The 12,173-nt window shown below is 47.2% G+C and overlaps 1 protein-coding gene and 1 long non-coding RNA gene across 29 annotated transcripts in view; one reads left to right on the top strand and one right to left on the bottom strand.

Moving 5' to 3' along the window:
• The window catches only part of CSNK1D (casein kinase 1 delta), a 42,115-nt gene extending 38,175 nt beyond the window's left edge, over positions 1-3,940 (bottom strand). For 12 of the 16 annotated variants that reach the window (XR_014896984.1, XR_014896985.1, XM_085314367.1 and 9 more), the window contains exon 1: positions 3,598-3,939. Coding sequence is in view for 13 of the 16 variants with exons in the window: in XM_085314367.1 (XP_085170493.1) it covers positions 3,598-3,673 (76 nt within the window). In the remaining 3 variants the exon portion in view is untranslated. Of the gene's footprint in view, positions 1-3,597 lie in introns of all 16 variants that reach the window. The other 4 variants (XM_085314362.1, XM_085314364.1, XM_085314363.1 and 1 more) reach the window with 2 other exon arrangements.
• A 32-nt stretch (positions 3,941-3,972) lies between these two features.
• Positions 3,973-10,689, top strand: LOC146590540 (uncharacterized). 13 transcript variants are annotated; one of them, XR_014896988.1, is made up of 7 exons: positions 3,974-4,152; positions 5,167-5,216; positions 5,329-5,566; positions 6,316-6,425; positions 6,801-6,931; positions 7,353-7,512; positions 7,701-10,689. It is a non-coding gene; the product is annotated as an uncharacterized LOC146590540 (long non-coding RNA). The 13 variants fall into 13 exon arrangements; XR_014896995.1 differs by having other exon boundaries at positions 3,980-4,075; XR_014896991.1 differs by having other exon boundaries at positions 3,973-4,152; positions 5,167-5,566; positions 6,864-6,931.
• Positions 10,690-12,173: the final 1,484 nt, after the last annotated feature.

The raw sequence follows: 12,173 nt of genomic DNA, 5'->3' as shown, positions 1-12,173 counted from the left end.
AAAAAAAGTGTATTATTTCTTCATCTTTTTTAGACAGTCTTGAAATTCAAACTTCTGTTTTGTATCATTTCAGTCATTTTGCCATTCTTTACCCCTGGGTAGTAAGACATGACTGAACACTGAATTATCTTTGAATTCATGCAAGGCTATTTATCTTATTAGGTTAAGAAAATGTCTTTTTGTGTGTGTGTGTGCACATGTGTATTAAGAGAGTGTTTCTAGCAAAGTGTGATGTGCTGAGACAACATTAGGATTAGTATCTATTAGGCATTTGACAATGCACCTTAAGAAAACAAACTGTCTGAAGCTCTCTCTGGATGCAAGACATTTACTGTACCAGAAGACATAAGAAAATAATTTCTCCTTTTTGTATCTAGGGCTGTATATCTGCCTTACATGACTGGGATGAGTGACAAGATCCCTGACTGCTACTTAGGTCACTGGGCAGTAGCAGCAACCAGAAACTCTTCAATTTGTAGTCTAAGGTCTTCATATTTTGTGAATGTATTGTTCTAATGGATTTTAAAGGGGCTGTGCTGCACATCAATCCAGAAACATCAAAGGACAGATGTACTTTTTTCCTCCTTGATAACACAAGGAGGAAGGCATTATCTTTTCATTTTACACCAAAAAGAAAACAGATACAACCTTGATTTTGAACTTTCCTACAAGGCAGATTATGCTTTTTTCCTGTTCTCAGTACCTGCCCTCTCCAAGACCACAAAAAACATTCACCGATGAATACTATCTGAGGGCGATCAGCATCAGAAACAGCTTTTTTTTCTTATTCTGATATGAAATGGACACAAACTGCTGACCCTCAGGGTACACTGAAAGGCAAATCTTTCTGTACACATATCTGCAGATGTCTGCGTTTGATTGGGGCAAGACCTGCACAGAAGAAAGTACTACAGATATCAAGTCCTGCTCCATACAGTAGTAAATCTTTACCTGATCGACCACAGTTTTGACCCTCCAAGAGCTCTGTCCATTACTCTGGACAAGAGGCAATGGGCATAAATTGAGATAAAGGAAATTCTGCTTGAATATAAGAAAACATTTTTTCACTGCAAGAGTGACTGAAAACACATGCTTACTCTGATTCTTTTTTCTGTATGGTATTCCTTGTTTTGTACTACTTAGAGTGTCTCATAATCTGTGCTACTCTTTCACTTCTTCTGCTGGAAGGTAATTTTAACAGATGCAGGTACACTAAATTCCTAAATTTTATTTTCACTAGGTTTGTCAATTCTTTTATTTAAGATAGTGCCTACCACTATTGTGGTAGAATGGTAGGACCCTACCATTCTCAGTAAGCCAATTTGGGGCCACTCCAAATTCTGGAAGACAAATTCTGAGGCGCGAGAGAGAATGGGAAAGATTATGAAAGAACTGTGATATTCAAGAATGAATTGCGAGCTCTGTATTTGAAAGAAAAAAAAAAAAAAAAGTCTTCCTCCTCCTCTCATTGGACTGTCTTCAACACTCTAAATTCATTAAAGAAACTATAGGAAGACTGGAAAAAAAAAAGATTAAGCATAAAATTAAATTGGAAACCTGAAGTCCATTGAAGGATAGAAAGCCATCTGTACTTAAGAAAACTAATGAGATCTGAAAGGATTTAAAAAGTTATTTTAATGTAGTTATACCTACTCTACAGTCTGAATATCTGAATAAACTTATTTTTGTTGTTTTAAATGTTTCATATGACACACAGCATAGGTTTTAAAAAATTCTTTTAGCAGATTATGTTAGGCAAACAAAATGGGCCTCTATAAAAGACTGCCACATTTCAGTTCTTGAAACAGCAATTACCTCAGAAAAAGAAATCTATATCGTTAGCTAGATCTTCTACACATATACTTTGCTATTAGTTGTTGACTCAATCATCGTATTTGCAGTAAGCCGTGAAAGCAAATCCACACTGACTCCTCAGGGATTAAACGAAGAGGATAAAATCAAAGGACAAGGAATTCTTGTGAAAAATGTCATACAGCACTAGTTCTGTGCTAATAAATACAGAACTATTATCTCCTGTGCAATTTTTTAGTGGGCTCTACCCATGAAGATAAAAGTGACAAACAAAATATCTACTGTTTCCAATCTAGCTACCACACACGCAACAGTAACAATAGTTGCCTGATTTATTTTTATCAGTTAATTCAGATTACAAATTAAAGTATGAATACGCTGTACTTAAATGTGAATAGATTTACCTGAGTAGTCAAAAGCTGAGGTAAGTTTCACAGATCAGCTAAGATTTTTCAGATTTTAACTGCTGTCTTAATCTCCACCAAAACCCCAAAGGTAGCACACGAAGATTTTGCATAACTTATCAGTACTGTTCTTGCAACAGTCTTCAGTCTTTTATAAAAGCATTAGAGAGAGGAAGAATCATGTTCTCTGCCTCTAAACAATCCACAAGCCTTTTGCCAGAAACCTGGAATTTCCAGTAGGCGTATGTTCTATTTCAAGGATAACCAATATCTCAATAACGTAAACAAGCGCAGTTTTCACTAACATTATTTCAGAACAGCAACTGTGTGTTGCAATACAAAGTGCTGTTATCTAGAAAAAAAAACCCTCATGCACTATGTACTACATGCATTAGCCAGCGACATTCTTTTTTACCCTCCAGACATATGAAGCTAACCTACCTTTGCTCCAGCAAGTTTTTTTTCCCCATGTCTTTTGATGCGCCTTTTGAAAGTTAACACAACTTTTAAAAGCTAAATGTTCATTTTTATGTGGCAGTATACAAACTTTACGTTTCCCTGGATTTTCCTGGTTTCTTAAGGTTTGTTGTTTTGCAGAACATAATGCTCTACAAAAGCATATTTTCAGAACTTGTACACACCACTGCTTATCAAATGTAGCAAACCATTACGATGGAGAGCTACATAAATAGGCAGGAAAAGACAGTCCTATTCCTGCCAACTTTACGGTCGCATAGAAAACACGGTAGCAGGATAAGATGCATGCATTAAGACATGAGGATAACATTCAAGTAAGAGGATAGCTGACCTATGCTGACTCTTTGAAGGGTTTATACGTTTTTTAGCTCCAATCCAGTCATCCTTAGTTACCTAGTTTGTTTAGGCCTCACAGGAAGAACACAGTCCTCCCAGTGACAGCAATTTCTCCTAGCACACTGCAGTTACATTTAATACTGACAGTGCGGAGGGTGACATCTCTGTTTCAAAATATTTTTCTGAAGGGTTTTTCACATGAAGGGATTGACATCCTTATCCGCGTTTTACAGGCAAGAAGGTTGAGTGTGCCCAAGGTCACAAGACAACAATGGGAAGGGGTATGCAAATAATCCAGAAGTCTCGCTTTCTGCACTGTCTAAATTAGGACACGATGCCAATAAAATATTAAACTATTCTTGCACCGGTGACAAGGCACCCTGCATCGAGGAGCATCTAGGGGTCTGACCTCCAGCTGGAACGAAACGAGGTCGCGGGAGCGGCCCAGTCCGGCCTCAGCGGGTGCCGGGAGCGGGTGGCAGCTCCCACAGCTCCCGGCTCGGCTCCCGCCGCTCCCCACAGCGCGCCGGGCCCGCCAGGCCTCGCCCGGCCGAACCGCCTTCCTTACCCAGGTAGATGTCCCCGAAGGAGCCGCTCCCGATCTTCCGGCCCAGCCGGTAACGGTTCCCCACCCGCAGCTCCATAGCGGCAGTTCGTTCCCTCTGCGACCCCGCTCGGCGGCTCTGTCCACCCTACCGGCTGGCGCCCTGCCACCTCACAGCCCTGCGGCTCCCGCTGCCATCACGGCCTTTGTCCCGCCGCGTGACAGCGGCGAGGCGGGCGGCACCGGCGCCGCAGGTGCGCCGCCGGATGGACGCGGATTCCCCACAGCCCCGGCAGCTCAGAGGCTGCGGCGCCCGGCCGCCATGCTGCGTGACCTCACTTCCCTAGCGACGGGTGCGGGCACGCCCGCAGGCGGGTGCCGGCATGCGTCACATGCCCCCCCGCCCGTGTTTTTCCCGCCTTGTTTCCGGCCGCACTGCATAGCGCCGCGCCGCGCCCGAGCCAGGGGCCGAGCCGGGCGCAGCTTGCCGCTTCCTCCTTTCGTAAGGCCGTGTGAGGCACCGCGGCGGAGAGGGCAGCGAGGCTGTACTGGGTTCCGAGGAGTATCGGCTTGCTTGCGGTGGGGAGGCCTAGAGCAAAGTCTGAGTCGCATCCCTCGGGCCTCCCGGGTGGAGTGGTGATCTATGTCATTCCTGCTTATGAAGGGTGTCGGGATCTCTTCTGTGGGGGAGACAGTGACTGGGGTGGGGAGAATTGCCTGTGTCTGTACTGGTGTGCGAGAGGAGCAGTGGGCAAATGTGTTGTGGTAGTCCTGTTTTTTCTTGTCCATGTGGCAGCACTGCTTGAAAGCGCCACTTTTGACTGGCCGATGGTCCCCTTAAAATGGATTAATTAAGGAGTCACGATTAGTAGGTTTCTTGGCAAAGAGCCTCTGACTCCCTCTGGCTACCTACTGCAGGTTTTTCATATCCTGTTTGTGGAGAATGGCAAGGGGGAATTTTTCCCTATCCTGTAACTGAGCAAGCTATAAGGCCTGTATCTTAGTGACACTTGCGTCCTCTCACTGATATTACTGAAATGCAGGGTTTCCTGGTTCATTCTGCCTGAATAGTGTGGCAGGTCCCAATGGTGTGGGCAGTGATGCCTGAGCTGTGTGCCTGGCCTAAGCTACAGAAAGGCTTAAGGTAAGCTATCCAGCAGCTCTGCTGCTCAGAGATGAGAAGTAGGATCTGAGCAGCAGGACTAGTCTAGATGGGTACCCATGTTTAGGTTGTTAAGAGCCTGCAGTGTAAGCACACAGAGAGCGGTATAGTCGGAGGATACGTACGTTAGGCAGCTGTCAGCACCGTCCTGCCTTGTGTGTTGGCAGAACATATGGTGCTCTTTGTACCAGCAAAATCTGAGTCCTGCTTCACAGAGAACGATCAAATAACAGAACAATGGCTTTTTAGTTGGGATGTGGTGTCACAGAGAGTCAACAGGGTGACTTGGAGAATGTCCTGGCACATGAGGATAGCCTCATAGAATGGCTGGGTTGTGAGCAGATGAAAGTTAGGGCTTGTTAAGGGCAGCTGGGATGATGCGCAGTGGCCCAATGCAGGGAAAAATTTGAGCTTTTTTTCTTTCCTAATAGGAAGAGCAAGGCGATTCTTTACTGGACAGTAGTGCCTATGGAAATCATGTGTGAGTACATGTCAGTTTTGTTCAGGGAGTGCTTGCAGAACACTGCAGATTCAAAACTGGAAGAGACCTTTTCACTGAGCGTTGTGTTAAGAAAATTTCCACTATACTCTAGTTTTGCATGGAAAAAACATGCAAGATCACGGCATCCTGCAAGCAGAACATCTTATCTGACCTTGCCTTAGCCCTGTTTTTCGTACAAAGTTGAAGAACTGCAAAGAAGCCAGTTTAATTCAGCCAGCAGTACAAAAGTTGTTCAAAGGTAACACCAGAAGAGGTGCAAAATCAGCTAATGAATAATTATAAGATGGACCAAATAATGCTGGCGGAGAACTACCTTGTACTGTAACATGGTAAGAGGATTGGTAGAACTAAGAATCGTGGATAGATCTGGTTGGTTATGTGAACTAAAGTATCGAATATGTAATAACTTACTGTCCTGTAAAAGTTGTAGCAAAAAAGCTGCTAGGAGGTCCCTGCTTGTGCTCCCAGCCAAAAAGCACCTTATTGCTAGCAATAAAACTTAAAAAACAAAAACAAAATACTTAGAAATCTGACTGCTGCTGTTCATTACTGATGCCCATGAGTGAACAAAAGAGAACAGATAATTTTTAACAGTTTAGCAATCCAAGTGGGACGCAGCAAGCCTCCAATCTGGTGAGTGCTGGAACTGCATTCGACGCAGCCGGCACAGGGTGAGTTCACTGGGAAGTAGTTGTGGTGGCAATGCTCACCAGGGAGGTACTAAAACCGTATCAGCATGAGTCATGGAGGGTTCAGTAGGAAGCTAAAATGGGTTTACTGCCAGCAGAAATACTGGAAAACTAAAAGAAAATCAAAGGTACCTCAGGTCTCGGTAAGGGTAGAGCAAATGGTCACTACAGACTTGAGAAGGCCCTCAAGTGTGAGCATTGGCCACTGGATGGATCATTTGGAGGATCGGAAACCTCAGCAAATGAACTACTGGTATATTTGGGATAACCGGGCGTTTAAGCATCCAGGGGATTCATAGATTCAGCTAACATAAGATGTATGTCTGCACTACAAATGCTGGAAGACTCAAGTAACGGCTTTGCTTCTGCTCCCCCTGGCTCCGCTTCAGCACCTGATTCTGCTTCTGCTCAAACTTCCAGCCTATACCTGTCACTTCCTACAGGAAGTTAATCTGTCACTTTGCAAGCTGCTATGATTGGCACTGTGATGCCTTACCAGGTATGGGGATACCACGGGCACCAGGTCAGCAGCCGCCTGCACTGGTCTTGCATGCCTATGTTTATTGGCCATGGGCTCCGGGATCTAGTTCAATGGGCACAGCAAATGTCCCGGGTGCAGGAAGACCCAGAGAAGGCAGCTTGACTGTTTCCTACAATAGTAGAGGGACATCTTACTTTTTTTTTTGGGGGGGGGGGGTTTGAGTATTTTTACGACAGATATTTCAGCCAGGGCATAGAGAACTAATATTGAAAAAGGATAGGGAACTGGCAGATTAAGATGATAGCTGACAACCATAACCATGAGTAGATCTGAATTGGGATTATAATAATTCAAATCATTGGGCAGCATGCAAAATGGCATGCCAAAATCTAGTTTTAGCAACAGGAACTGAAGAGCAAATGGGCATTAACTTGAAAAAGATGCTATCATTAGCAGAAGTCTGAGGAAAACCTGAGCACCTGTGAGACAAGCATCCAAGCGAATCTGGGAGCTGTATCGAAAAGGTAATAAATTTGAAAGAGAGACAGGCAAATCAAGTGCTATCATTTTTCTATGTAGTTAAAGACCAAGGGAATTGCTGGTTAAGTGGGTGTATACAGGGGTTTGAGAAAGGATACTGAACACTAACAATAATATTGAAGCAGGATTAAAAACAAGATTTTGTGGAAGATGGAGTAGGTAAGTATTAGGTGATGTGCCTGCCTATCTATTAGCCCAGTCCTAATTGCCATATGCGATGTTTCCAACAACGTACAATATATAAAGTATGATGCAAAGTGCTGTATTGAGACCTTTCCTTTAAGGAAGGAGGGGAGAAAAAAAGTGTGTGGGGGAGGAGGACATGGTAAAGGGAAAAAGAACACGCATAAATGTTTTCGTTGCCTTTCATTGCAAGTAAAATGCCAGTTTCTCTCTTTGTTGCAGAGCTGGAACCAATGACAGCAAATGCTGACAGAGAGGAAAGCTAGACAAGCAGCCTTTTTGTGATTAATACTGAAGGGACGGGATTGAAAAAAGGAAGCAAAAATGCAGCGGACGCTTGGTATCCCCAGCAACTGCTACAGCAGGAGGTGTTCTGCCATGGGTAAGGTAACTATTGATAATAACTGTTAGTTATTCCAACCTCCCAGAGGCAGCACTGAGGGCTAAGTAACCTGTTCCTATCCTGTGGATATCGTTAACTGCATCTGCCTTAGTTTTGCTTTGCCTGTTCCTATTTTGTTTTGCTATCATATGTGCATAGATGGAAAGACACRATATTTACTCTTTCAGATGAATTGCCATGGCTGAAGCTGAAGAGGCCAAAAAAATGTAAGCAACCTGAAGTGATAAAATCAAATGGAACCAACTGAGAGCTGTCTCCATCTCCCACAAAGGAAAGCCCATTCTTCCTGTTGAGGAAGGATCGCTGTTAATAGCAATTTGGAATAATAGATCACCAACATATAATGGAAAGTCTGCACGTGTTACAACAAGTATGCTACCTACATGTGTTTCTGTGCATATGACTTTACACATCTGTGAAACATCCTATTTTAAAAGCTACAGGACAGCAGATTATTATCTCAGGAGAACGATGGTTAAGTGGCCAGAATTACTGAAGAAGCAGAGACAGAGAGAGAGAGAGAAATTGTATGAACTGTAAAATCAAGAGATCATTTTCAGAGGGCTCAGTAAGTGCAACTCCTAGTTAGTTAACTGGCAGTGGTATTTGGGGAAACAGCAAGACAGTAGATAGAGGGAGGAAACATTAAAGCCTCGTGGAATTAATTAACATCTGCCCTCAAATTCCTGGGACAAGACAAGCCTTTTTCATAGAATCATAGAATCAGTAAGGTTGGAAGGGACCTCTGGAGATCATCTAGTCCAACCTCCCTGCTCAGCAGGGTCACCTAGAGCATGTTAGACAGGGTTGCATCCAGGCAGGCCTTGAATATCTTGACTATCTCCAGAGAAGGAGACTCCACAACCTCTCTGGGCAACCTGTTCCAGTGCTCTGTCACTCTCACGGTGAAGAAGTTCCCCCTCACGGTCAGGCGGAACTCCCTGTGGTTCAATTTCTGCCCATTGCCTCTTGTCCTGTCACATGGGACAACTGAAAAGAGTTTGTCCCTGTCCCCTTGACACCCTCCCTTCAGGTACTTATACACATTGATAAGATCCCCCCTCAGTCTTCTCTCCCCCAGGCTAAACTGGCCCAACTCTCGCAGCCATTCCGCATAGGGCTCCAGCCCTCTGATCATCTTTGTAGCCCTACGCTGGATTCTCTCCAGTAGCTCCATGTCTCTCTTGTACTGGGGAGCCCAGAACTGGACGCAGTACTCGAGATGAGGCCTCACCAGGGCTGAATAGAGGGGCACGATCACCTCTCTCGACCTGCTGGCAACACTCTTCCTAATGCACCCCAGGATACCGTTGGCCTTCTTGGCCACAAGGGCACGTTGCTGGCTCATGGTCAGCTTGTCATCCACCAGCACTCCCAGGTCCTTCTCTGCAGAGCTGCTCTCCAGCAGGTCAGCCCCCAGCTTGTACTAGTGCCTAGGGTTATTTTTCCCTAGGTGCGGGACTGCGCTTGCCCTTGTTGAACCTCAGGAGGTTCCTCTCTGCCCAGCTCTCCAGCCTGTCCAGGTCTCTCTGAACAGCAGCACAGCCCTCAGGTGCATCAGTCACTCCTCCCAGCTTGGTATCATCAGCAAACTTGCTGAGGAGGCACTCCGTCCCCTCATCCAGGTCATTGATGAAGAAACTGAACAGGTTGGGACCCAGTACTGAGCCCCGGGAGACTCCACTAGCCACAGGCATCCAACCAGATTCCGTGCCACTGATGACGACCCTCTGAGCTCTGCCTTTCAGCCAGTTCTCAATCCCCCTCACTGTCCGCTTGTCTAACCCACGCTTCCTGAGCTTGTCTAGGAGGATGTTACGCGAGACAGCGTCAAAAGCCTTGCTGAAGTCAAGGTACACAACATCCACTGCTCTCCCCTCATCTACCCAACCAGTCACTCCATGATAGAAGGCTATCAGGTTGGTTAAGCAGGATTTCCCTTCGGTGAATCCACGCTGGGTACTCCTGATCACCTTCTTTTCCTCCATATGTCTGGAGAGGACACCCAGAATGAGCTGTTCCATCACCTTTCCAGGGGATGGAGGTGAGGCTGACTGGCCTATGACTGCCTGGGTCCTCCTTTTTGCCCTTCTTGAAGACTGGAGTGACATGGCTTTCTTCCAGTCCTCAGGCACCTCTCCAGTTCTCCAGGACCTTTCAAAGATGATGGAGAGAGGCCTGGCAACAACATCCGCCAGCTCCCTCAGTACCCGTGGGTGCATCCCATCTGGGCCCATGGATTTGTGGATGTCTAGCCTGCCCAGAAGGTCTCTAATCCTTTCCTCCCCAACCAAAGGAAAGTCTTCCCTTCTCTGGACTTTCTCCGTCACGTCCAGGCTGCAGGATTCATGAGGGCTGCCCTTAGCAGTGAAGACTGAAGGAAAGAAGGCATTCAGTATTCTGCCTTCTCTGTATCCCTTATCACCAGGGCCCCTGCCCCATTCAGTAGCAGGCCCACGTTTTCCCTAGTCCTCCTCCTGCTGCTGATGTATTTGAAGAAGCCCTTCCTATTGTCCTTGACATCCCTTGCCAGACTCAATTCCAACTGGGCCTTAGCCTCTGCAGAGCTTTGATTATTTCATTTTTTATTTTTTTTTGCTTTGCTTTGCTCTATAGTTTTGTAGGGTGATGGGTTTTACTATGTCTGCACCAACAAGTTGCTGCTGACAAAGTTATAATGTCCGAAGGGAGACTCTTAGGCAAGATGGAGGAGTTCAGATAGACAGCCTGCTAGAAGAATGTCACCCAAGAGCTGGGAGCTCTGCAGAGATCTGCAGCTGGCCATGGAGGATGAGCTCTGACCTGCAGTGTGGACACAGCTAAGTCCTGGGGCTGTATTTTATGTGAGTAGGGCTGGGAGGTACAAAAATACAGGCAGGTGAGATCAGACATTGTCCTCTCAACTCTCAGAGCTGAATCCTATCCCTGAAGGAAAAGCAGAAGGGGTAGGACATTGGCTACTCAGACACCTGCCATGTTAAAGGCAGCAGCAGGAGCTGATCCTTCCCTGATGGATGGATGCTGGCAGAGCAATGACTTTTCAGATATCACTAAGCAAGGGTAAGCATGCTGGCACCAAGCTTCATGGCAGACTCACTCCCAGGTGGTGTTTCTGTGCAATAAAACAATAAACAGTTGCTTTATTCTTTGTGCTGATGTCTGTGGTTCTGGATGTTCCCTTGCCTGGAGATAATGCTTAGGGGAGGAGGTTACAAGTTGCACCTGGGGCTGGGAGCTGTTGCCCAAGTCCCTTGTACTTTGGAGTGCCTGCAGTTAACAGGGAATTCAGTGCTGTTCGCAGGGCTGTGCGGAACTGCCCTTGCTCTGCCTGGGCTCTTGGGAGCGATTGCCATCATCGTGGGGGCAGCCAGGGCCCCTCCAGGGCTGTGTGAGGTGCCCAGATTGATCGTGGATTTGCTTTCAGCACTCCGCAACATCCTTCGTGTGTCTAGGGCTGGGGTCTGTCTGTCTGGAGCTGGGACACAGAGTTTCTATGGGGTGGTGGTGGGGGAGCCTGCAGGCACTGTCCAGTCAGCTGCATCAAGCTCTGTGACATGCCTTATGGCCCCATTGATGTGTGCTGAGGCCCTTTATGTTTTTGTTTGCCCCAGAGTTCTGTGTTTGTCCTCTGATGTCCTCAGGACCCCTCAATTCACATTTTGTGTGCCTCCAAGCCACCCATGTGCCTTTTGGTGTGCCCTGGGGCCCTGTGTTTGCTTTGCAGCATGCCACAGTGTTCTCTGTTTAGCGTTCTCCTCTGTCCCAGAGTGTTCTGAGTGCCCCAGGGCTCTCCTGTTGCCTTTTGCTGCCCCCAGAGTTGCTCTGTTTGCTCTTTCATTTTTTTTAACTTCTGTTGCACCCACAGCTCTTGATTTGTTCTCTTGTCCCCTGAATACCTCTTTTTCCTCCCTATGCACCCCAAGACTCTCCCTTGAGCTTTCAGGAAGCTGCTCTCAAGAGTGGGGGTGCCTCTGCTGTCCTGGCAGTCCCAGCTGTCCCTGATGGGCTGCAGCTGTGTGCCCTGTGGCTGGGACAAGTCCCAGGTGGGGCCTGTTGGGTTGATTGCGAGGGCAGGAAGTGGGCACATGCTGGGACTAGGGTCTGCATTTGGGAAAAGCTCATGCTGGAGTCAGTCTGGCACAACAGAGCTGCTGCTAAGCACCGCCTGCTGGAACCAGGACCTCTGCACCTCAAAGGAAGTTAGTGGGGCTGGGGGGTACCTGGGCTGCAGGCCCTGCATATGCTGGGGACCTTGGTGAATGGGAGTGTCCTGGGCAAATTGGCACAACCGAGGTGCACCAGGCTGGGGGAAACCGCACTGGGGCCGGGGATGGCCTTGTATGAGGGCAGTGGGTGCAGAGAACATGGTGGGGAAGAGCAGTGCACCAGGGCTGTGGGGTGGGGCTGGAGGGGTGAAAATGAAGGGGTTGCACCGGGGCTGAGGGTGTACGTGTGTGTGGTGGGGGGGAGGAAGGGGTTGCGCTAGAGCTGTGGTGGGGTTTATTGCACGCTCGGATTAGCCTGGGGGAGTCCTTGGACAGATCAGGACCATGTCTGGGAGGGGCAGGAGGGATCCCGAGGGAAGCCCTGGGGAGGGCTGTGCGGGGCAGGGGCAGTGTTGGAGCTGACCCGGGGCCGCT

The sequence above is a fragment of the Rhea americana genome, unplaced genomic scaffold (genome assembly GCF_003343005.1).
Source record: "Rhea americana isolate MKP2758 unplaced genomic scaffold, rheAme1 scaffold_402, whole genome shotgun sequence".
NCBI lineage: Eukaryota > Metazoa > Chordata > Aves > Rheiformes > Rheidae > Rhea > Rhea americana.
The sequence above is the reverse complement of the archived record's forward strand: the minus strand, read 5'-3'. Positions and strand labels throughout refer to the sequence as shown.